The following is a 26326-nucleotide window of genomic DNA, read 5'->3' on the forward strand; positions in this document are numbered from 1 at the left end:
GGCCAGTATGAATTGATGGCTATCTACACTATGTGTGATTATGAAGCACTGGGGAGAACACAAACCACTCCAACCCACTGTTTCATCCAGGGGCAGAGCCAGATGTTGGAAACAAAGGGGGCTCAGCCTAAACCCAGCGGGGTCCGAGGGGCATGTTTCGAGGAGATTTGTTTTTCTATTTATGGCAGCTATATGCATTATTTTTCAGGCCATTTGAGAGAATACAAGGACTTAAAATCAGTACATCAGAGATGTAAATAGAGGCAAATATTGTCTCATGTTACTATTTTTTAAGTTAGGCTACATAACGTAGGTAGGGTAGGAATTTGGCCTAAATAGCATTACTAATCTTTGAACCCATTTGGAGCGGAGTTCACAAAATGAATGGCGATATTTTCCCAGTAATAGAACTTCTGCTGCATTGATTTGCCGGTCCAGTCAGAGAGACTGAAGGGAGAAATGACACAAAGTTATTTTACAACCCTAAAAAATTTGGGGAAAACATTCGTGGCTGGAGCCTAAATAGGACATCTACTGCAGTTACATGATTGCGTTCATGTGGTGTCATATGAATTTCATATGTGTCATCAACATGGCGGGCTAAACTAGATTTTATTTGAACAGTAGAAACGTTTTTTCTTTACATTAATTGACATATTTGATATCAACTTTTGCTCAAATATTAATTCTAATATGGTATTAACATCATTTGTTGTCCATAAAAAGCGACCTAGACTAGTTTATTAAGGTAAGTACGGTATTGAACCCTTAATAACAAGTCAGGTACATTAGCTGAAGCACTATGAGCTATGAGTAGAGATGTTCAAATTATTAATGGGTAGTGTATCATTTTGTATTAACTTGTTTCAGTTTTGTTCTGATCTATTTAGAAGTTAATTGTGCTTGATACATATAATGGATGGACAGTAGCTTAAGGATGGTACAGGAACAAATTATTTAATTAAGAAAATTATGGAATAGGAGGAACTTGATCGATTAATTGATCGGCAGAAGTTTTTGGGGATTTTGACGATGTTTTCGGCTATGGGGTTGTATGGTTGTTTATTGAAAAACCACAGATTAAAAAACACTTTGATAAGGATAATTGCTTATTCTTGCTTTGTCTTACAGTGAAACACTTTGTGTCTTGTGTTTTAAGTATGTTGTTCGAAAATAAAACCATTCATTTATTATTTCAATATTTTTGTATTTATTGGCATTCCACCTTGATTACGGAGTCAGGTAACGTTAAACCTGACTCGATAAATGCCAATAAATAACCTTACATACTAATCTAGGTCACCCCTTTTTTCCTAGCATCCATGTTCGTTGTTATGATTACAATCAACATTCCGACTTTCCACCTCGAGTGCACGTGAACACAATGAAGTTAGACGAACGACTTCGGATCTCGGAAAAATCGGACCATCCGAGGAGCACTTGAATGCGTAATTCTATCATGTTACATACAGAGTAGAGATGCACTGATACTGTGTTTTTATTGAGTTCACAAACTACTGTAAAAAATGACCTTCTGAGCACACATAATAAGTCCCTTTTCAACAGTCAGTAATCTCCTGTAATGTACTTACAGGTACAGGTGACCAGGGTTGTGGATAAATACTACTGACTCTTAAGGTGAAAAAGCAGGGCTTCCTCTATGTAGATTTTGTAGTGGCGGCCCGCCACAGCAAAATTTCTGCCGCCACGGTATCAGAAATAGTGCTGGGGGGTTGTTGTTCAGACAGACCTGCCCCCCTGCTAAAAAAAAATCCTAAAGGAAACACTGAAAAGTGATTAGAACTACATTAACACTGCTACGTTCTGGTTTTTGAGCAGAGTTTTGAGCCAAAAGCGATCTCCGTGCACACAAGTATCTTTAGCTCCAGTAGAAGAAGTAATCTCCGTATACTGGGCATAAACAGGAGGCTGCATGTTTACTCCGCCCCGTTGCTGGTACTTGCCATGGTAACGTTAGTAGCTTAAGTCTCAGAGAACGAGATGTCATGACCCGATCAGGCGGAGAAACGTTGGCGTCAGTGTCGGTGTCGCCAAAGGTCTCCGCTTGCACAACCCCGCGGCTCGGAAACGCCAGAGTGGTGTAAATGCGAGGTATAAACAAAGCAAAAGATATTCGCTTTTAAACCAAAACGTAGCAATGTAAATGTATCCTAAGACCAGCAGCTTCACATCTCACTCTGAGAGATAAAGCCAACTGTTTGCCAATCCTGGAGCTTTTATCAGCCCTAATAAAGTAAGAGGCTAATTATTGTCTTAGAAATGTAACAGTAGAGGGTTTGTCACAAAGTCTTCAACTTATTATGTCAACTTGAAGCATCTACATTCTGATACTTGTGCTGTTTTCCAATACATTTGTGTCAAAAGTGCCAATTCCTTTATTTATTTTTAATTCATTAACCATAGAAAAAGGCCTAAACCTGAAGAAGCTGGGTTACTAACACAGTACAAACATGTAAATCTTGGATCTCCTACTTGTATACACTCAACTTAAAGATTATTAGGAACACCTGTAAGATTTCTCGTTAATGCGATTATCTAATCAACCAATCACATTGCAGCTGCTTCAATGCATTTAGGGGTGTGGTCCAGGTCTAGACAATCTCCTGAACTCCAAACTGAATGTCAGAATGGGAACAAAAGGTGATCTAAGCAACTTTGAGCGTGGCATGGTTGTTGGTGCCAGAATTTGGCGTAAAGAGGATGAGAACATTGATCCATCATGCCTTGTTACCACTGGGCAGGCTGGTGCTGGTGGTGGTGTAATGGTGTGGGGGGAGGATCCCTTTAGGCCTTCAGAACTGCCTTAATTCTTCGTGGCATTGATTCAACCAAGTGTTGGAAGCATTCTTTAGAAATGTTGACCCATATTGATAGGATAGGGTCAAACACAGTATTAGTATGGTGTTCCTAATAATCCTTTAGGTGAGTGTATATTGAACTGCTTACCCAACAGAAAATACAGTTCTGCTCATTCTCAAGCCCAAACACATAGGTAGTATTTAGCATGCTGAAATATTACTTCTTCACCGGACTTAGGTAGCTTACCTCTTATTGTCAAATTGTGATTTAGCATTGTGACTTGGCAGCGAGTGCATACTGTTTTCCCTTCTGTATGAAATCATACAATTAACGATTCCTATTAATGTGTTCCTTTATATTCGGGACAATTTAGCCAACAACTCCCAATTGCTGATGAAGACAGTGAGATACAGTTGATAGTTCTGGAAAAAGCAAAAGTAGTAAGCAGACCTTGAGTAAAGATTATTTTGACAAGATTTTAAATGATTGTTTTGGTCCACCAGGATGATCAGAAATAAGTCAAACAGATGGATATTTTACTGCTATGTTTTCCAGTGAAGCAACAGGTTTAGTTCTACTCTTGTAGTTATTAAAAGAGGCAAAGGGAGCCACGCACACCAATTACCAATTACTTAACAAATAATGAACCTCTGAAAGGGGTATAACTTACAAATTCAAAAAAAAAATTATTGTGATTGGGCTATTATAATTAACGCTTTGGCTACATTGCACACGTAATGTGTGCGGAACATACACCGGATTGGATTTGCCGCGTAATGTATCAACCTGCATGGTTGTGTGAGTCACAAAGCGAGACAGAGGTCTTTCGCTTTGGGATTGTTGTTGTTTCTTCAATTTTTGGAGCCGGCACGGCGCTGTGAAAATGTCAATCTACCGTCACCTATTATCAAAGGACGCACGTGACAGGAAACAAGAAATAGAAACGGAAGCTCTCAAGACCAAACTGCAAATACACTCATTGGTAGTTTAATTTAAATCTTTAGTGCGTACATTTTTGATATTAATGAACGTCCGCGCAGAAACTCGAGCAAAGTTAATGACCTCTTCTAAAGAGTCCATTGTGTTTTTTTAATCCTCCGTGTCCTCCTTGGCTACTAGCAACTGTGTGGAGGAGGGGTGGGGGCGCTGTGCGCAATCACGGAAGGCTTGTGTCATGTGGACGCGCCGACAGTGTTGTTGTCATTACTTAGAATTCCTCATGGGGGGCAACAGATACTACGCACTATAGCTTTAAAAGACATATAGACACTTTATGATCCATTTCTGTGTATAAGGGCGTAAAAAATATAAATAGACTATCCTATTTTGTACGCTTGTAGAGCGGATCTCAGCGACGCATACGCACCGCATACAAGCTGCTCTCATGCGCGGTGTAGCCGGATTTGATGGATTGTAGTGGAAGCGCAGTGTAGGAGCATACTTCACGCGTGCAATGTAGCTGGCCTGTAAGCCTAGCAGAGAAGAAGGCTCCATATAAACACAACTCATAGTATCACAACGCCTAATTGTTGCCGATAGAACATGATACAAGTCAAGTCAAGTACGTAATGCCCCTTTACATGTCCTAAACTTCACGTTGATGAAAACAATATAAACTCACAAGCATTCAGAGTCACCGGGTAAACATGATTAACCATCTGAATCTGTCTATTTAAGAGAGTTCAAGATGACAAAGGGCTTTGCTTTGATTTCTGATACAGCTCTTTGCCTTTAAATGTAGGCACTGAATAAAACAAACAAACAAAAAAACTGTGTGACATAATGCCCAGTTATACCCTGTCACCCAGATACCATTATCAGTATGGGTGCACCTTTTTTTTTTATAAAAACACATACTTGAAGTCCAACAGCGAAGCGGAGGTGAAGATGGCAGCCAGTAGATGGTGCTGATGAGAAATCACGTCGGAGGTTCACCTTTCCAACATCACAGCTACAAAGAACCATTTCCCTTTCATGCTTTCTTTTCTTCGCCTAATGTTCTTCTATGAGCAGCTGCTTCTGGGGGACAACACAATGGAGAAACACAGTTATTATTAGCATTGTTGTTAGTAGCATTAGCCCTATGAAATCAAGTCCAATGTTGACCAAAGGAGACATTTAAAATACAATCGGAAATAAATAGGTAAATAACTGTAACTGTGTTATGAGTGGAAAGCATAACCGTGATATTGGTAACTACAGCGATAGACCAATAGTAAGGTTATCAGAAATGAATCAAAATGTTGTGGTTTAAATATATTAACACCTAAAGTTGTTCTGGTAACCATGTTAGCAAACAGTGGCTTATTTTTAAAGATCCAGAAGACACAGAGCAACATTATCATTCATTTGGACTCGTGTTTGTGTCCACCTGATGAATATCAGTCCAGTATCCACTCTCTTTTAGCTCGTTTACTCTCCAACTCCTGAGAAAAATATCTGGTTTCTAACAAATTTGGGAAAATATGGGGGCCATTTTTCCATTTAGATGAGAGACTAACCCCCATTCTCCACTGGGCTGTGCTGCGTTCCGGTTTTGTTTCGTCCTAACGCCAAGCGCCATACCACGCCGGGAGAGTCTCAAAAGCCGAGCGTCTTGCTGTCCGACTCGCAGATTATATTGTCTCTACAAGTACGTTACAGAATAAAAATGTTTATTTTGCTAGTATCTACCTTCCACTCCAGGCACTCCTGCAGCTAAACTCCATGCCTTCTCTTTTCTGGTGTTGTCTTAATAAAAAAGATCTGCCCGGCTGTCTGAACGCCCTGTGGGTCGCATGAAAATAGACCTGGCGTGTAACGTTAGCAAAGCGGAGCGGAGAGCCGCTTCATGCGCGCTTCTGGGACGCGGCACGTGTTGTGTCCGGAATCACATGCTAGGCACTACATACTAAACATGTATACTATTATATATATACTATTACGGTTCAATATACTTTTGTGTAAATAAACAGTAGTGTGTATATGTTAGGACGCACTAAGCTGTATTTTTCAAAATCACTTTCTGAGAGCCTCCTTGCCGATTGGAGACATGTAACCATGGTAACCCCTGCCGACCTCTTAAATTACTGAAAAAGACCAACAGTTGCAGGTGACAAAACCACAGATTTTAAATATGTAAAAATATAAATTAAAGCGTTTTTGACGTTAAAAGGCTCCTTGGTTGCTGTCCGTTTGTCTGTCATGAACGTCCTTCCTACAGCTTTGCATTGTGGGATACTTATGCCGGCGTAGTGTGCAGTGTTTGCATACTGTAATATTTCAGCGGAAATAGTATGCAACTCACACAGTATTGGTTTCATACTAAGGTTTCAGCCGACTAAATTGCATGTTAGTGTGGGATATCGGACGCAGCCAGACTGACATTTGTCCTGATTTTATGTCCAAGTTTCTTTTTTATCTATTCTATTACGGACTGGTGTGTGTGTTGTGTGTGTGTGTGTGTGTTTTTCAATTTATTTTTAAATTTATTTCATTTTTTCTTCATTTTTACATCTTATCATGACCCTTTAAATGCATAAATGTGCTCTTCCAAAATTGATTCATGTTATGTTATTATTACCTACTTTCCTTTTGTTATTATCCGTAGTGTCATGTTTGTTTAGTCTTCTTTGTCTCTATGCAAAAACAGAACTGGTTTGTATGCATAATGCATAACTCTGAATGTAAATGACAATTGTATGTCCCTGCAGAACTTAATAAACAAAGTAGGAAAGAAATATGTATCTGTCTCTCTAAAGGAGCTGTGGGCTGGCAGCAGGCCCCTTGGAGACAGCCTTATTCTAGCCACACTGACTTTAGGCCTCACGCATTAGCTGTCCCAGAGGCTAGTGGATTTTGCTTTCATTTTTTTCCAAAAGTTGAAGTTTAAAGGTTCCATGGCATGAAAATGTCACTTTATGAGGTTTTTTAACATTAATATGCGTTCCCCCAGCCTGCCTATGGTCCCCCAGTGGCTAGAAATGGTGATAGGTGTAAACCGAGCCCTGGGTATCCTGCTCTGATTTGAGAAAATGAAAGCTCAGATGGGCTGATCTGGAATCTTGCTTGTTATGAGGTCATAAGGAGCAAGGTTACCTCCCCTTTCTCTGCTTTGCCCGCCCAGAGAATTTGGCCAACCCATGGGAGAGAGACATCATAGCTTTCAAACGAGAAAAGTGGCAGTTGGTCAAGGCCACACCCCCACCCTCCACCTTGCCCCTCCCTCTCTCCTCCTTAATAGCTACAGACACAGAAATGGCACATCTTAAGGAAAGCTCATTGTGGGACTGGCTCTAGTGGCTGTAATTCTGCACCAAGGCTGAATTTCGGTAGACTTCAGATATAGTATTAGGGGACCACTTAGGTCTATATAAAAGAGACTTCAGATATAGTATTAGGGGACCACTAAGGTCTATATAAAAGAGACTTCAGATACAGTATTAGGGGACCACTAAGGCCTATATATAAGAGACTTCAGATACAGTATTAGGGGACCACTAAGGTCTATATAAAAGAGACTTCAGATACAGTATTAGGGGACCACTAAGGCCTATATAAAAGCATCCAAAGAGCACCATGTCATGGGACCTTTAAAGCTTTAGTGCGTAACTTTTTTTTATATTAATGCACGTCCGTTACATTCAAGCCATTGCCAAATGAGTTGATACAAAGCTAATTAAGGGGGATTACGGAAGGCTTGTATCATGTGGACAGTGTTGTTGTCATTACTTAGAATTCCTCATGGGGGTGACAGAAACTACGCGCTGTAGCTTTAACACACTTTTTGTGATTTGCAGAAAAAATGTTGAGCCATCTATTTAAATTTGACTAAATGTAAGCTTTATTTAATGGCATTTTATTGATTTGACGATTATGGAGAGGGTCTACATATTTCTTGGCAAAAGTAGTAATAAAGTAAAATCCTTTACAAACTACAGTGTCATACACGGGTGAGATGCCACTGCAGTACTGGCAGCTTGTTTACTCATGCCTACAAGGTGGATTAGTCTATATCTCAACATTAGTGACAAAGATATGAACTCTCAAAGCCCCAAGCCCCCTCGATTGGACTGGTGGTAAAACACCCACTGTTGCTCTCGCCTACAGTGGTTAGCACTAGTGAATGAGTAAGCGCTATATCATTACATTTCCGGGATTGTTCCGGTGCAGCCAGAGGTTCCGGCTATTTTGCAGAGTTGCTCCGTTCGGCGCATAGCACTGCCCAAGACGATTGCGATTGGTTTAAAGAAATGCCAATAAACCAGAGCACGTTTTTCACCCATCCCAGAATGCTGTGTGGACTAAACAGGCCCTCCTCCGCAGCGCTGTGGAGGAAGGTCAGGACTAAGTAAGCACTAATGACTGACTAGAGTGCTAAATATGGTATCCCACCTTACTGTCGGTGGTATTTTGGATGATGTCGTTGTCGGGGTCTCCTCCCTCTAAGCCGCTCTTCTGGTCGTCATCTTTCCCGTCCTTCTCCAGGTCATCCTCCCCAGATGAGATCCTCGACAGCTTGGAGGATTTCTGCCACAGAAACACAGATAAGGACGCGGGAACGCTTGCTGAGTGTCAAGAGTTTTTCATTTCTAAACAGACCAAAAAAATTTGTGTAGCAACGCATCACGATTTGCAGGGAAGAAACCAACACAGTTAGAAGAGGACAATAACTATTCACACTGTAAAGCAGGCGTAGATGACTTAGTGGCCCTGTGGCAAGCAGTGCCTTTCTCATAATTTGATACATTCCTATTGTGGCCTGTGTGCTTGATCCCCGGTTTAAGCATCTTCAGTTCATCCCCGTAGAGTAAAAGAGAGGCAGCCCAGAGCCATCTCAACGCCCTGCTTGAAGAGGAGGCGGAGCGGCTTTGCAGCAACAGGTGAGTCAGCTGATTGAAACAAGTCTGTCACCTTAATTGTTTTAAATTCTTTTCTATTGCTGAATTCTGGTAAACTTTGGTAAACTTAGTTATTAATTTTGCCCTAGGTGAGGGTGTACAAATTGAGGACGTGGATGATAGTGAGGGAGAGCCAGTAACGGGGGGAAAAAGCCAGGCTCGAACAGGATTTTGAACAACTTTTCGGCCGGTGCTATCAAAGTGGAAGGAGAGCGGACGAAGAGGTCCGCGATTAATGTGCAAACGCAAATTCCCACTATGGAGAACCCGCTGCAGCGGTGGGCCCGGAACGCAGACAGTTTTCCTTGTTTGGCAAAGTTGTGCAAATGTTACCTGGCTGTCCCAGCCACCAGCACACCAAGCGAGAGGATTTTTTTTTCCTTCCGGCTGGAATCACCATTACGCGACAGAGGGCGAAGCCTTCGCCCAGCCCACATCGACGCAAACCAGGATCAAAAAACCAAAAACTGTGACTGAAAAGGACTGTTGTGAAATGTTTGTTTAAAGCACTTGAATAAGAAATTCATGTTGTTTAGTTCAAAACAGTCTAAAGAAAATGGTAAATTGTAGGGTGATTAAAACTCACTGTTTACATTATTTACAGTACTGCATTTACAGCCGATATGTGAAAAGGTACACAACCTTATTTGTTTAACAGTAATTTAGTTTTACTGCGAACCGTCACAGGAAGTGCTTTTATTTTGAAGTAGCCTACACGGAAGTTGTCTGTTGTGTACTCTTGATAGCGTACTGAGATGAACGTGAGATGTTACAAAACGTGTCCGTTAAGCTTAAGTTGTTCACTTTCTCGTTTGTAAAACTGCAACATATTGAACAGTAAATGTTCACAGTAAAAGACAAGCGTCTTTGGCCGTCATTCGAAGCCTTTCCACTACAGGGACAGTGATGGTGACTTGGCTTGCAGGCCCTTGCCTGTGTGTACTTTTCCTCCACAGTTGTTTTCCGAACTTCAAAGTATTTTCTTTTGCACTTATATGGGAGACGTAGCCTAACGTTAGGCGTTAGGCATAATGCAGCTGAGTTGCTGCTTGTTGTACTTGCTGTTCTGCGTGAATTCTGTGTATTATCTGTCTGTTGTGAATACAGATTGTTGCAAAGCATTCCCTCCTCCTGTGATTTAATTAATGACTGAAAAAAAATGATGTCAATGACGTCATCAGCGACTGGTCGACTTGACTTTCATCACATCGGAGTCGACTTGAAAAATCTGAAGTCATGCAACCCCTTATGAGAACGGGCTGACCACCCTGCACGCTGTTATTGGCTGGGGGTTACACACTCGTGTGGGGCCCAAAGGCTCTTTGACCACGCCCATTAACGTCCCACACTCACAAAAAAACAAAAACACGAGTGAATCCAGGCAGAGGGCAGGGGTTCTGCAGATACAGACACCACCACACACTTCTAGTGGGTCATAAGTTACGATTGACAGGGATTACTTTTGTATTAGTCTCATACATTGTTTTTTAGTAATATAATGCATATTATACCTTTAATTAATTGTTATTTATGTTTCATTCGTAACAACTACTGTCTTTTATGTATGTGAAGATATCTAAAAAATTCATAAATCATCACCTTTTACATGGTCACAAATGCATCAATAGTCGCAGTGGCACAACAACTCAAATAAAACCATTAAAATCCATTTTAAAAATGTAATAATTTACCATTGGTCTGTGTGTGTGTGTGTGTGTGTGTGTGTGTGTGTGTTTGTGTGGGCGTGGGGTTGAAAACAACCAAATGATTGTTCACCCCTCTCACCACCCCATAAACACAGAGATCACCTTTAATCTTTTCTCAGCTGAGGAGATTCCAGTTCCATCATGTAACACACACACACACACACACACACACACACACACACAGTGTTTCAATGATGTTACAGGGCACGCAAACACATCAGCAAACCGCTCCACAATAGTGCCACATTCCTTCGGATGCACCACATGTGCTGTGCGTAATGGAGCCCAGTTGCTAGGCAACTGTGGTTGCTAAGTGAGGAACAGGATGCATGTGACTTTTTCAACCCGCTTCCATTTACAGCAGCAATGGCTTATGCACTAATACAGTAACACACTGTGGCAGTGCTCTGCAGCACTCCATCCCTTCAAACCCTCAGAGCTTCTTTTTTTCAAAATAAAGGCAAGGTCAAACAGAAGTGGACGGCCCGAATGAATACAGTAAGATCCCCTGGAACGGAGGCTGTTAAAGACATGTTTGGATGAATGAAACTGGGAGAAATGCCACAATGTGAAGCTATAGTCTAGTATTCAGCAGAAAAAAAACAAAAGGAATCAGCCACGCTGCTCTATTTTCAACAAATCCTGGAAGACCCAAACCCCTTTAATGACAATATTGTGTCCATGAACATCTAAGTATCCCTATACACTGATGAACTGCCTGCAGGTTTTATATATCCCTCTGGGAATAATGCATACAGTATATTGTTCTATATGGGTTCTAGGCACTCTCCGTTGACTTGCAATCTGGAAAAACCAAACTCTGGTCAGGCCAATCACATCGTGTATAGAGTCGGTGGGCGGGCTTATGGCTGCTGCTGCTGGGAACAGTGGTCTTCTGGAAGACTTGGAGCTAAGCTTTTCTTTGAGAAAAGAACAAAGAACGACACTGAAGTCATTCTTAAAAAGGAAGCTGTGTTCGGAGTTTTGCCGACTGTTCATGCCAGATTTCAAATATGCAAACGGAATGAAAGACTGTTTCTATATTCATAAAATCTAGCCTCTTAAAGGTCCCATGGCATGAACATTTCACTTTATGAGGTTTTTTAACGTTAATATGCGTTCCCCCAGCCTGCCTTTGGTCCCCCAGTGGCTAGAAATGGTGATAGGTGTAAACCGAGCCCTGGGTATCCTGCTCTTTCTTTGAGAAAATGAAAGCTCAGATGGGCCGATCTGGAATCTCCTCCTTATGAGGTCATAAGGAGCAAGGTTACCTCCCCTTTGTCTGCTTTGCCCGCCCAGAGAATTTGGCCCACCCATGAGAAAGAGAGAGACATCATGGTTTTCAAACAAGCAAAGTGGCAGTTGGTCAAGGCCACGCCCCCAACATCCACCTTGCCCATCCTCTCTCCTCCTCAATAGTTACAGACAAAGAAATGGCACATCCTAAGGAAAGCTCATTGTGGGACTGGCTCTAGTGGCTGTAATTCTGCACCAAGGCTAAATTTCGGGAAAGAGACTTCAGATACAGTATTAGGGGACCACTAAGGCCTACATAAAAGCATCCAAAAAGCAGCATGTAATAGGACCTTTAATTGATCATATCATTTTCAGGTTGGTTGTCATCAGTGGTAGAATGTAACTAAGTACATTTACGCAAGTACTGTACTTAAGTACAAATGTTGGGATACTTGTACTTTCCTTAAGTCTTTTCTTTTCCTACCACTTTCTATACTTCTACTCCGCTACATTTCAGAGAGAAATATTGTACTTTTAAACTTCACTACATTCATCTGACAGCTTCAGTTACTAGTTACTTTACACATTAAGATTTCTGCACACAAAACACCTGTAGTTTATAAAATCTGATGTTTTATTATAAATTAAACTACCCAACAAATAACGGCCTACAAGTCCAGCTGAAATGATTAGACCATTAAACAGTTTGGATCCTTTCCAGTTTCTAAATTTTTGTTGTTGTTGCATTGACCACTTTTACTTTTAATACTTTAAGTACATTTTCCTAATGATACTTAATTAACATTTTCAATGCAGGACTTCTACTTGTAACGGAGTATTTTTGCAGCGTGGTATTAGTACTTTTACTTAAGTAAAGGACCTGAATACTTCTTCCACCACTTCGGTGCTCTTATTATACCTGAGTTTTCCTCGCTCCTGTTTTAGTATCGTCCCCAGCTGAAGTAAAGTACCTTGGAGCTGGCTGTCTTTTTCCGTTTGGATCCGGTCTTGTCTCCCTTCAGCTTTTCCTTGTCATCTTCCTCCTCAACAGAGTCGCCCTCACTGCTGCCATCAGCAGCGTTTCCTCCCTCTTCTGTTTCTGACGAACTCTGTTGCTGGATGGCCTGTGTGCGAAAGATGCCTACCATTTTTTTTTCTTGCTTGCAAAACTAAAAATGGCTAGTTCCACAGTAACTAACACGTGAAATGTGTAAATGTAAGACTGCAAATTACGACAAATGAATCCAACTTGCTTTACTCAAACGCTGTCTGCTTTGAACAGCCCTTTTCATTCATGTCTTACACTTTCTGGCGAGGTTAACAATGTGGCTTTGTTGAGCATCGAGCCCGCCTGGCATCTCTGCTTCCCCCCGCTCATGTTTTCTCCCACTGTTCTCCACAGACACAATAGACTGCCGACTGACCTGATAGCCTGTAAACTTGACTCCGGGGTTGTTCTCGATCTCCCATAGACCCTCATTGAAGCCTTTCCTCTTGTTGGACTTGCCAAATTTGTCTTTATACTCCTTGTAGGGCAGAAGATCCTTCGGGCCCAAGAATGCGCTAAAGAAGAGTGGAAGACACATCTATTACTATTACCGTAGGTTGCTTTCACACCCACCTCGTTTGTTCCGTTTAAAACCAACCCTGGAGCGTTTCGGTGAACTCTGGTGCGGACCAAACAAACAAGCTCTGGTCCGCTTGAAAACGGTGGCTCTCAGTTCTCTTCCAAGTGAACTAGACTTCAAATGTCTGTAGCGGAGCACTTCCAGGACTCAAAAAGTTAGCTTGAGGTGCTCTTTGGATGGGATAATCATAATGTAGAAACCAATAAGGAAACTCCAAGGCACTCTCTTTTAGAAAAATACAAAGCCTTTATTTACGGCTTAGTCATCATAAATCTTAAAGTACTCCGACGCGTTTCGGCATACAAGCCTTCGTCAGGGAGTCAATCGATTGACTCCCTGACGAAGGCTTGTATGCCGAAATATGCCATTAATAAAGGCTTTGTATTTTTCTAAAAGAGAGTGCCTTGGAGTTTCCTTATTGGTTTCTGAACTAGAGTTCAGTTCACTTCAGGTGAAAAATACAGGAAGTGAACTACAAAAAGAGCATTTACAGGCCTGCAGTTTCAGCCTTGCACACAATTGACTTATATATGATTTAAGAGATGCTAACTTTTAGATCCATAAGCTGTTCTGAGCACACATCGCTTGACGTCCGTGTGACATCATCAGTCTGTGTGACATCATCATCTCTCTCACCTTCACTCTGCAGCTGCTCATTGTTTGCCTTCTTCTAAAATATTAGAAACATTAAAGCAGAACCAGGAAACCTAAGATGTTATGTGGTGTTGCTCCATTATTTCTGAGACCAGGAAGTGTCGGCGAGTTTCGGATATTCTGTCCAATAAACAAGCAACCATCTTGATCGCGTGATGTGGGTTTACAGTGTTTGGTGCAAATGAAAAATGCAACAACGTTGCTACTTCACCCCTGAATCGCCCACCGAGTCTACCGAACAACAGGTGTGAAAGCGCCCTAACTAAAGCATTCTCAAACACCACATGATGTTTCGATGATAAAAGATAAATTGGGCAGGATCTTTGTACATAAAAGTTTTCAAATTTAAAAAATTATAAAATTTGGCAGAATTTTTTTTTGCTGCTGAGCAACTTCGAACCCAATCACTATGAGTACTGAACTGTAATAACCTTTAGAGGTAAAACCCTAGCTGACCTCTTTTATTTTAAAAAGTGTTTGCTTACACAGAGGACTGAATATGTGTCTGTATACTCAGATTCATAGACTTGTTCACTTATTATTTTATTATATATTTGCTGATCTAAATCAGGAAGCTTTTTTTTTTTACTGTATTTCATTTGGGCAAAATACTTTTTTGCATTTAGCAGTTTATCATATTTTGTTTTAAAAAATGGTTTAAATGTGTTATCTAGGTCACATGGTGTATATGATTATAATCACGTGACCAAAGTCCCATAGTTAGGTCACCTGAGGACCATATGATGTGGTTGAAAGTTCCAGAAAATGCTTGTGGGACCCTTGATTTAAAATTTCTTTTTAAAGCTATCATTTCTAAGGTCAAGAATGAACGCCTAAAATGTGGATATTCCCTAAACTAAGATAATGAAAAGAGTATTAGTCATATATAATTTAGTAATGTATTGCCTTGGCAGGGAAAACACATTTGTACACAAACAAACACAACAAAAAAAGTCCCAATATGGTGCAACTGTATCACAACTCCATAACATTCATATTAATATGAGTATGGCAGCTGCTCTCCTTTTTAAATAACATAAATGAAAGCAAGAGATGAAGAAAAGGTGCTTACGTTTCATGGGTCCCAAAGAAGAAGATGGGGTACTTGTTGGCAGGCGGTTTGACAGCTCCTTCTGGAAGCTCATCAATCTGAAGCACAGGGAGAGAGAATTACTGCATATTTATTACACTTCTCCTTTTTTTAGATTATGTTCAGATTACCAGCCATCTCTTAATGTATACCACAGTACCGCACTAATAATTTACTACTATGGGTTATATCCCCTGTCATACAAAGCCCACATATACAATAAAGCATTGTATTTTAGTAGAGATGCTCATTTGTTGTAAGAGGTTAGAAATGGAGCCTGCATAGTGGAAATCCACAGTCATAACATAACAGCCCATGTGCGCCATTGAATTTGAGGCCATACTCTGTCTGCTATAGTGTATTTAAATACATGCATTTGTTGCTAATGAGACGGTTGTATTGGTTAGTAGTAGTTTTGAAACAGAGGCGCTACGGGTTACCTGAGGTCAGCTACTGGCTCATTTATTCCATGGGTGACAGCTAAATGCAAACATTTAGGCTAATGACAAACACAATGAACTAATTAGGCTAGTGGAAAATATTAACATGCCAAAGTGCGTTAAAACTCAAGCGATAGCTGAATGGAGCAAGAAACGTATTGGTGAAAAATGGAGCCCAATAAATGTTATTCCAAAATGTCTAAATTTTTTACTCAACCTGGCGTAAAAGAAAGGCTTTTTAAAATACGTTTTGGTCGCCAGTAAGAGAACTACGCAGACCAAAATGTGGCTGTGGCTGTGTGGAGTAAAGCCCCAGCCGAGCTCGGGGCATAGCATCCCTCCTATTACCCCAGCGAAGCAGCGGCTGTATTGTGTAAATCAACCCCGCCTCCCTGTGCTCCCAGCCCGGCCGCATCCTAGACTCACCCTCGCCGGCCAGTGCGGGTATCCCTTCATCTTAGCGAAAACCAAATCTCCTGCCTTGTATTCACGCGGCCGTGGTCGAGCCATGTCGCTGGGTTAAAAAACGGAAGAGACGACTTTATAATCCTTTGCAGTTCACCCCGGGGCTCTTTAACGCAGGGCTAAATTATCGACCATCAATGTTTTTTTATATCAAGACTGCAGTTTACACGGAAATAAATAATTAAAAAAACGCGGAAAACGGGGCCTGGGAAAGGGCTATCCTCTTACGCACAAATTCAGGTGTAAGCGTTACCGAGAATGGCCTAAGTTGGAGTAGGGTACCTGTAAGAAACGCAAAGTCTGTCACAAATCAAACTTCCGGTCATCGAAATAAAAGAAAAACATACGCACATGCATTCAATCAAAATCCAAGGGAAGGGAACTGGGAAAGACAGGAGAAGAGAAGAAAGAGCAAGGAAAAGTACGGGAAAAAAGATGTTCTACGGATGCTTTACATTTGCTGTTTTATTTTATTAGGCTGTGTGTGTTATTTGAAGACATTAAATGTTGCTCATCTTCTTCAATGTCTTTTGTATCAAAAGATAAGTGTCCCATTTTGTCAGTAGCGCCTGTAAAAAAGTGTTTTAGGACATATTGTGTGTGAGATGGAACCATTGATGTTGTGTTTAATTTATCTTTTTTTTTTTGTGCATGTTTGGAGCTTAAACGATTGGAAAATTCTTCCAGAATTCAAATTTTCAAAAAGAGTGTCCCAATTTTTACAATACTTTACCCTACAATAATGTTTGGTGAAAGTTGCCAGATTATTGCCAATAAAGTGATTGGCTAACTCATGGCAATGATCAAATAACCATCTTTCAACAACTGCACTCTGCCAGGCTACTCATAATCAGACACATGTAACTCCAGTTTCAGTGTCTCCATTTTATTGGTCATCCCTCAGCTTAAAGACAGTTGGCAGCCACTTGGTGGAAGCATCTCCCCAGTGATGTTAGCAAGCATCACCTTGATCCTCATCCCCTTCCTGAGTTTATGAAGTTTACTTTATACCATTCCAACTTGTTACTTCATCTATTCTTATTACTTATTACTGCCATTATTGATATTAGACACAAAATATAGAACATAAAATCGAAAAACAATTTAAGGAAGTCCGGCACAAAAGATTATTTTGTAAATACATTCAAAGACGGTCAGCTGTTTTCCACTTGCATGCTGGAATATGAGATGTGCCCACAACCTGATCAGATTAAGGGATCATTGCTTTATTAATTAATTTGTTCAACCTTTATTTATACCCGAGAGATCATTGAGATCATTTACGATGGCATTGAGTCAAATTATAAAGACAAAAACAAAACGAAACAACAATAAAACTTTCAGAATTGGGAAAATAATTAAAATTAAAATTAGGATAGGTAAGATGCAAAAGAAAGTCCAATTTTGTAAAGCAATTACAAGTAGACTTTTGGAGGTTTCAAATTAGATTTCTAAATTGTCCAAAAGGCACAAGTGGGTTGATTTCAAGAAAGTGCAGTAATTTGTTCCAGGATTCAGGTGCCCTAAAGTTAAACGTAGTTTTTCCACCGTAATAACACATATAATACCACTAAACGATTACATAAGTTGGTTATTTAGCTGCAGCAGCAGGACCATATTGGAGCAGCTTCACCCACAAGACCATGCTGATTCACCAGCAAGACCACCAAAAAAACAACACCCGACCAGCACTTGCTAACCTGAATAATAGTACAAGCATTTTGTGAGAAAAAAGGGGTGACTCTCCCACAAATTGCACCATAAAATCTGACCGATGTGTATTACTCATAAAAGTCTCCTCTATAACATAAAAAGTCCTAAGAGATCCAAGTGATGGAAAGTAATGAAAAATACTGAAATTGCTGATGCCACAATTTCCCATTGCAGCCCACGGTAAGTAGAGACACTGCAGGAGTACAGGGGAAATATTTTAACTAACAGATATCACCATGAAACTTCCCCAGTTGATTATTTGACCAATGAGACAATCAGTCACTTAGACACCAATGCATTAATCCCACACTGGAGAAATTCGTGTGTTACAGCAGCTCAAAAGAAAATAACAATGTACACACATCAGAATAACACAAATACACATTAAATAGACATAGGAGAAAAAAAATATATACATAAAGTATATGAACAAGAAAATTTAATCAGTTATAATAATAATTGTAATAAAAAAGACATTTACACAATAAACACACTTATATAAACAGAGTATATATACACAGATATACAGATGAGTAAGGTGCTGGTGAATAGATATGACATATTGCACAGTTGGAGGTAACAATGAGTGATAATTAAATAAATATGCATAGTGCAGAATATTGTCCAGTGATGGCTCATATTGCAGAAACAGCTAGCAGTGCTACATTACGATGTTGTATTAAAGAGTCTGACTGCTGCTGGAATGAAGGACCTGCGGTAGCGCTCCTTCTTGCACTGTGGGTGCAGCAGTCTGCTGCTGAAGGAGCTGCTCAGGGTACTCCCAGTCTCATGTGAGGTGTTGCCCATGATTGACCCCAGGGTGGCTCACATCCTCCTCCCCCACCTCCTCTATGGTGTCCAGAGGGCAGGCCACAAAATAGGTTCCAAGTTGGAAAATACCAAAACACCTTCATTTATACAAATTAGCACATACTGTATGTAATTAGATGATGTCTCATTTGTATGATTTAATTCCCCTCCTATTTGCGCCTATTTTTTATAGAACACTTAGATCTTCACCCCCTTAGGGTATTCATAGAGGTCGCATAGAGCACAGGGTTTTTTAGTATGCTGACGGCCTTTTATTATTCATGTAGGACCTAGTGTCAACCTTCCAGCATGCAGTGGAGACAGACACGGATAAAGACATGGACAAAACAATTGCTGCTGGCCAGTTTTCCATTGTATACAGATCACCACAAGCATGTAGGCAACGATAGCTGGAGAGCCATCCTGCAAATGCTACACAATTACGCAAATTTTTAATGCTAAACCTTAATCTGTTTCAAGTTTGATTCACAATTCAAAATTACCTCTGTGTCACACACACACACACACACACACACACACACCCACACACCTTCTTCAACCCTGGAGTGGGCTGGATTTTCAAAATGAAAGCTACTGGATGCTAACAGAACCTTACTGAGGTGTATTTTCAAAATAAAAGCCCTAAAAGGTAACAGACGCTTAATTATTATTCTTCCGTTCTTCTTCTTGTCAGCTGACGACCCTCCACTGTCAACCAGTAGCCTACTGAGGTTGGACAGCCTCCAAGACAGTGGGAAGGTCATCACACCTGCAATTAAGGAAACTCAAACACTTTGCAGCTGGTTTCTTTAAAACAAAAAAAGTGTTAATAAATGTATTTATTTAGAGTTTGGTCATCTTCTAATTTCCAATTTAACATCAATGTCTTGGGGCAGCAGTTGATGGTCCCTCCCCTGGTTCTGAATTGCCTTTTGAAAGTTTCTCTTCTTCTTTGGCCTTTTTATCTGGAGGTCCTTCCTGCCCAGAGCCAGCGTTTGATGTGGGGTTCTCATTTCTGTCCTCCATTCTCACTTCCCGCGTCATCCAGTAACTCTGTAATATGCTGCTGATTTTAATTCGCTGCTCCACAACAGGGTGCAGAATGCTTCGCATAAGGTCTTGTGCCTCAGACGAAACAGACGGAGTGTTTGGGAAGTTGATATTATGCTGGATTTGAATTCTCACCATCCTCCTAATGTTGCTGGAATCATACGGCATTGCTGCATAGAGCATCATATACAGCACAACACCCATACTCCACACATCCGACACTTTGGGGTTGTACGGATAGCTTCTCAAAATCTCAGGTGATGCATAGGACGAGGTGCCACAGAAGGTTTCGCTCAGCACCAACCGCCCGTCTGCGTAAGTGAGCCTCCTGCTGAACCCAAAGTCACACACTTTGAGGTTGAAGTGTGTATCCAGCAGCATGTTTTCACATTTAAGGTCTCTGTGGGCTATGTCACTGTTGTGAAGGTATTGGACGGCCTCGCACAGCTGTGTGAAAAGCCTGCAACTTGAATGTTCAGGTAAGGCTCCCCTGACATTGATATGCTTCAAGAGGTCTCCTTTAACACAGAGCTCCATCACCACATAGACCTAGAGATACAAAAGTTCATGGTGAAATATAGGAATGTGCAATAGATGTCAAAATAAAATTAAATAAGAAGAATCGGACCTAACAACACAAATGGTAGCACTTTTACAGCCAAATTCCACCGGGCGCATCTGCGTTGTGTTCCGCCGGCACTGTGGACACCGCCAGACAATGCTTGTTATTTCACCAGCCGCGATGCAGTGCGTTCCAGAACCGCGTCCCAGGACCGCGTCCCAGGACCGCGTCCCAGGACCGCGTCCCAGAACCGCGTCCCAGAAGCAAGTCCAAGAAGTGCGTGTAAGAAGCATGCGGGAGGTGGCACTCCGAGAGCATCCAGTCAATATACCCAGGCTCCCAGTGTAGGAGGACGGAACAAAAAACGCACCACAGATGAAATCCGTCAATTCCGTGCCCGGTGGAATTTCGGGGTTATGCACGATTGTTTTGTCTTTCACATCAGTCACACAAAATTCTTGCTGTGTCTTGGACAGAAGAGTGGAAACACTACAAGTATGACACCGTTCAGCCCCCAGAACGATTATCGCGTGCTGTCGTGAAGATCACGCGCAAGGTCAAAGGTCGACGCTTTGGTGGAGCAGCAGCCTCTCAAAAACTCACGAAAATCTTTTAAACTGACCATTGTCGATCTGAAATAAATACAGATTCAGCAACTGCATAGCCCATTTCATCGCTTAAAATGTTTTCAGAATCACATTTCGGTGAACTATTTTCGTAAAATAAGAGATCTTATTCCGAACAAGCCCCCATTATGGTCTGTTTTTTTAAATCTGGGAAACGTGTAACGTTCGTTCAATCAGGTACAGCCATCACGGTTGTAAGTGGGTGGAGCCTGTTGCTTGTCAGTGGTCAAAGTGAAGAGAAACAAATAACCACTAGTGGATAGCGCACTAGCGTGCAATTCTGGGAAACGGAGCAATCCCTGCCGTGAAAACAGCCTATATGTTTACATATGTGCGCCAGAGAGGCAGAGAGCACTCTCTCTTCCTATTGGTCAATGTAAAGGAACACGTCGTAGAACATCACTCCAGGCGGAAAAAAACAAAAAATTCTGACATGCTAAACTTTCTGCGTCGTGGTAGTGAAGCGTCATAGATGTTAGATTGCTGATCTTTCATTATGTCACACTACAAGAAGTAAAGACACGTTTGTCGGTCCCGACCCACATTAATCGGGCACAACTTTGAACGTTTGTCTGCGATGTGTCTGTCGGGTCAAAAATTGGGCTGAATTTGTGTAGTCTGATCCTGGCATTAGCCGTGCTAGTGGTGTGACTCTAGAGATGGCGATGTCTGTCGGGTTGTCCACCACTTGGGTCCCGACTGAAATATCTCGACAACTATCAGTTGGATTGCCAGGTCATTTTGTACAGACATTCATGCTTCCCAGAGGATAAATCATACTGATTGTGGTGATCTTCTGACCTTCACTCTAGCTCCACCAGCAGGTTGACACTTTTGGCTTTTAGTGAAAGATTTCAACAACTATTTAAAGGATTGCCATGAAATTTACTACAGACATCCATGTCCCCTTCAGGTTGAATAGTAATGCCTTTGGTGATACCCTTTTCATCTACACCATCATAAGGTCAGAACTTCAATTATATTGATTTATGACTAAATACGGGATCATATAGCAAAACAAATGCCATTTCCACCAACCTCAGCTGTACTTTGTTAAGTGCAAATTAGGGGATGCCAGAATGCTAACATGCTTAAACTAAGATGGGGAACATGGCACATATTATCAGCAGCAGCAACAACAACAACAGCAGCCATTTGGAGCGTGTTAGCAAGGTGATTTAGCTCAAAGCATTGCTGGGCCAAATGCAGCTGCACAGAGCTGCTGTAGCGGCTGTAGACTGTTGTCTTGTTTAGGTGACAGCAGTATATTGTTATTCACTGGACTTACTCTAATTCTACCATTGCTACCACAAATACCTAACAAATTCTTCAAATTAAACAAGAAAATAGGTTGCTGGTAAGCATTTTCTGATCTAACGCCACTATCTTGGTTAGGATTAGAGAAAGATCATTATTTGGGTTAAAATTACTACTTCATTAAGGTTAGAGGACTTTGTCATCATGACTACAATTATAACCATGTGGTTAAGGTTAGGAATGACCATCGTCACGGTTAAAAGAAACCAATGTTGACTCTTGGTTGTAAACGGGAAGTGAACAGCGATCTGCCGTTAAAAAAGTATGACGTTTTGTTGATCCATCCATCCATCCATCCATCCATCCATCCATCCATCCATCCATCATCTACACATCCATCACTTTATCATACTTTATTGTCTTTATTCAGTTCTAATTTCAAATATTTTTCTTGCTGTATACGTTTGGATCACACACTTTCCAAATGCCCTTTTATTGTGCTCCCTCTGTCACTGATGACTGACAGTATGAATGTGTGTGTATGTTTCGGTGGACTGTAGAAACTGAATTACCCTTCAGGGATAAATAAAGCTATCTGTATCAATATCTGTATCACTCCAACCTCCTCCTTATGTAGACGCATTAAAATAATCTGTCCTATCAGTAGTCTGTTGTTATAGCCATTTTATACCTCGGCCATTTCAAATGTAACTGGCTCTTCCCATGTATTCTTATTTCCATGTATTATTTCTGTGCACGTTTAGCTAACTCTGCATAGATACAGATGTAGTAAGTATATCATACAGTATCAGTCATCCAAATGTATATGACCACTATTGATGTCTATTAATTGGTAGGCTCCAATTAGAAAATATTACATTGACATAAAGGTCAGAAATAGTTTGGAATGTTTTCTTGATTGAAATCCAGCTTTTATTTGAAGTTTATTCAGAGATCAAAGGTCAGACAATTGCACCATGCCCTTTTCTTTCTTTGGACCTTTTGGTGTACTATTAGAGGTTCTTCTGGCAAGGCGTCTCATTCTTTGGCAGGTGGATTTGCGAGGTCATGCATTTTCCCAAAATAGAGAAAACAAGACACACACTGCTGGGATCTACTGGGAAATTTGATGTAGTGTGGCAGCCTTTTATTTCTTATTTGGAACAGTTAACGTTTTACCTTACCTATTGAAAATGTGTATTTTTGTCGTTTGTTTGCTTGTTTGATTTAGTTGTATTTATTTAGTTTCTTCTCCATTTATTATATCTGTATAATCCCTGTGGTGTCTCTATACTGTGTATGTATGTAACACTAAATAAAAACACATTGACCAATAAAACCCCAGTTGTATTACATGTTTTTTCTACCGCCATGATTATTGGGATAAAAATACCAATAATAGCAAAGCTGTATACAGCTTCTCTGCTGCAGCCCGAGTGGCAGAATGAATCGTGCTGTGATCACAAAAGATGCTTCTCATTGAAATACATTAGTTTAAAAAGATTTGCTGATTATCACGAAAAAAAACGAGATAAACGTGTCCGTGTACACTAATCAATAGATTAAATTATGTGAACATTTCACAAACTGCAGTGAGACTGGGTTGTCATATATGAAGGCCTTATGTCTATATGCTCACAGAATATTAAAAGTAACATAACATTTCAACTGTGTACCTGAATGAATCAAATAATTAAACATGGCTTGCATTTGAATTCCACAATCCAAAAGAAGTTTTAAAAGTGTATATAAAAGCTGGGTAAATGTTAATAGTTGGCAGAAATGACCGAGGCAGAGTGGATAAAGAAAAAACAGGTTGTTAGCGAAAAAATACAAGTAAAATTTGCATTGGGCCATAAAGAATGATCTTTCTTTAAAACATGTGAGGTTGTGTATATAATGGAAGGGTCCCAGATTAATGTTAAGTTGGTCTGAAGTGTCTATGAAAACAAATGAAAACGCTAAATCTGAACATTTTGCATGCACTTTTAAAATGGTCCCTATGAGCTCAGGAGTTTCCTGTTTACTGTCAAGTCAGGTCCCATGTAGGCTTTCATTATGGGATCAGGAGGTAAAAATAACACCTATAGAACATCAGTCAAGTTTTATCTCGCACTGCACAGCTGATAAAAACTGATGAAATGTTATTGCTGATGAACCTCGCTGAATGTTTGAGTGTTGAACTTAGACTTTCTCCAATCTCATGAACAGTCCTGCTGTATTGACTATGAGCAGATCATGTTAATTTTATCTGGCTTAAAAGACAATTCCGGTGCAAAATGAACCTAGGGGTTAATAACACATGGGTACAGAGTCGACTGTTCTCTGGGATATGTTTTCATGCTAATCGAATGTGACCAGTTTTAGCGTGAACCGCTAATTAGCTAGTAGTCGGGGCACTGGTAAAGTAAAAATAAATCGCTATTTTATACCACTAACAAGGCTTAAAATAGCACCACACTTCCACGGTACCATAATGAGGGCCCCTACATATAAAATGAAGCATTGAGAACTTTGTAAGTGTAAAGACAGTTTATAAGATAGCCTATAAGATATTAGATAGTTTATAAAGACAGTAGTGGGAAAACAGTCATGACCAGTCGAACCAAGAACGCCCTGCTTGAGCTATGTTACTGGTTGCACGGCGTTCGTGGTTCGACTGGTCATGACTTGTTTTCCCAAGATGGTGCCTGCCTGCATAGGCGAACGGTACTGTCTTTCTAAACTATCTTTTTAATAAACTGTGTGTACGCTTACAAAGTTCTCAATGCTTCGGTTTACATGTAGGGACCCTCATTATGCTACCATGGAAGTGTGGTGCTATTTTGAGCCTTGTTAGTAATATAAAATAGCGTTTTCTTTTTACTTTACCAGTGCCCCGACTACTAGCTTTCACATTCGATTAGCATGAAAACATATCCCAGAAAATGGTCGACTCCGTACCCATGTGTTATTAACCCCTAGGTTCATTTTGCGCTGGAATTGTCCTTTAACTACTCCATTTCTGATAACATTTAAGTAGGGCAATGAACAGTATGGCTGGGGGAAAAAATCGATACAGCATAGTTTAGCGATATTTTCTGTGGCAACTCCATATCAATACACAGACGCCAAGTATCAATGTTTTTATATATATGTGTTGGTCAGCTTGTCTGCTTGACAATCCCATTTTGCAGCAAAAAAATTGAAGTGAGATGAACAAACAGAGCAGAATATAAAATAAATATAAAATTATTAAATACAAAATATTGATTACCTTGCTAGTATGTGATTCAAAGATGTCAAGAGTCTTGATAATGTTAGGATGGTTCAAAGACCTGATGATCTCCATTTCCCGAGACAGAAACTTTTCCAAGTAACTAGGATTAACCTTCTTTTTGTCTATAACCTTTATGGCAACCCTTCTCTTTAGTCGGCTAGAGTATGCACTCACAACTTTGCCAAACATGCCTTCTCCCAGGTGGCATTTAAAGCTATAACCGCGGCTCTCCAATAGCCTTTTATTCATCATGAAAGTAAGGATGACTACAATAAGTTGACTTACCGGAATTCCCTCCACAACCTGATCTAGTTATTATGACATCATTTTAGAAGCCATAATTCTGAGAATCTTCCATCGAAACTTTATGTACACTGTCAACGCATTCTAAAGGTATTTTCACACAGGGAACGATTGTCGTGCCTCGTAATTCCTATTCAATGAGAGGCGAGCGGGCAGAAGGGTGGGTATGGGCAATCTGACAGCCAACGCAACAAGAGGGCGCAATCCCGTGAAACTGTCGCATTAATTCTCGCCACATTCACACCCGCCCGCTGCAAGAAGTGAATTGTTTTGACCTTTTCCCTACGCGAGCGACACAAATCAATGAACAAGAGACGGATTCTTCTGTTTGTGAGTTCCCTAAAATATCAAACTGTTCTTCTAAACAGTTATCAGGACATAGACAGTGGAGCTTTTGCTTGTCAGACAGCACAAGACTGGATTTATCAGGTAACGTCTGTAATTATGACTATGCTAATTTAGCTTACTTTAGTGTTGTCCCCCTGTCTGTTCACGTGAGGAGCGCAGTGAGAGCCCACGGATCCACGCAACTACGCAGTCGTCGCTTAGCATCTGAAAAGACCTTAATTAACGGATTCGTATGATATCGTACGAACAGGGCACAAAGCAAGGCAGCATTATTTGTATAGCACATTTCAGCAACAGGGCAATTCAAAGTGCTTTACATAAAACATTAAAGAGCAGTTAGAAAACGATTAAAAAACAAATTAAAACATTAAAGAGCAGGTAAAAATGATAAAAAAAAAAATATTTCTCCGACCACAGGTCCTTTTGGCTCCGGTTACTTGGTGTTTTCGTTACCCATTACAAGATTGCAGTAGTTCAACT

At 40.6% G+C, this 26326-nt stretch overlaps 2 protein-coding genes across 4 annotated transcripts; both read right to left on the reverse strand.

The window, feature by feature from the left end:
- Window positions 1–4083: 4083 nt before the first annotated feature.
- On the reverse strand, window positions 4084–16129 carry hdgfl3 (HDGF like 3). Of its 3 annotated transcripts, none has more exons than XM_028583287.1 (6): window positions 15880–16129; window positions 14996–15072; window positions 13066–13204; window positions 12613–12765; window positions 8194–8328; window positions 4084–4833 (listed from the first exon to the last, which is right to left on the reverse strand). In XM_028583287.1, the coding sequence occupies exons 1-6, from the start codon at window positions 15961–15963 to the stop codon at window positions 4813–4815; spliced, it is 609 nt and encodes a 202-aa protein (XP_028439088.1). In that variant the 5' UTR covers window positions 15964–16129; the 3' UTR covers window positions 4084–4812. The 3 variants fall into 3 exon arrangements, with proteins under 3 accessions (XP_028439088.1, XP_028439081.1, XP_028439074.1); XM_028583280.1 differs by having other exon boundaries at window positions 4084–4836; XM_028583273.1 differs by having other exon boundaries at window positions 4084–4839.
- Window positions 16130–19320: 3191 nt separating this feature from the next.
- On the reverse strand, window positions 19321–26009 carry LOC114554752 (testis-specific serine/threonine-protein kinase 1-like). The gene is made up of 2 exons (XM_028576771.1): window positions 25966–26009; window positions 19321–20040 (listed from the first exon to the last, which is right to left on the reverse strand). The coding sequence occupies exon 2, from the start codon at window positions 20026–20028 to the stop codon at window positions 19321–19323; it is 708 nt and encodes a 235-aa protein (XP_028432572.1). The 5' UTR covers window positions 20029–20040; window positions 25966–26009.
- Between the last annotated feature and the right edge of the window lie 317 nt (window positions 26010–26326).

Source organism: Perca flavescens, chromosome 1 (genome assembly GCF_004354835.1).
Source record: "Perca flavescens isolate YP-PL-M2 chromosome 1, PFLA_1.0, whole genome shotgun sequence".
Taxonomy (NCBI): Eukaryota; Metazoa; Chordata; class Actinopteri; order Perciformes; family Percidae; genus Perca; species Perca flavescens.

Excerpts from the sequence above, each read along its gene's own strand:
- hdgfl3 (XM_028583273.1), bottom strand. The coding sequence starts at position 15,963 with ATGGCTCGACCACGGCCGCGTGAATACAAGGCAGGAGATTTGGTTTTC. Across the intron at positions 8,329-12,612 it reads AAAAGACAGCCAGCTCCAAG|AAATCCTCCAAGCTGTCGAG; the intron begins GTACTTTACTTC and ends TTTCTGTGGCAG. Across the intron at positions 4,840-8,193 it reads AAAATACCACCGACAGTAAG|AAGCAGCTGCTCATAGAAGA; the intron begins GTGGGATACCAT and ends GTTGTCCCCCAG.
- LOC114554752 (XM_028576771.1), bottom strand. The coding sequence starts at position 20,028 with ATGGAGCTCTGTGTTAAAGGAGACCTCTTGAAGCATATCAATGTCAGG.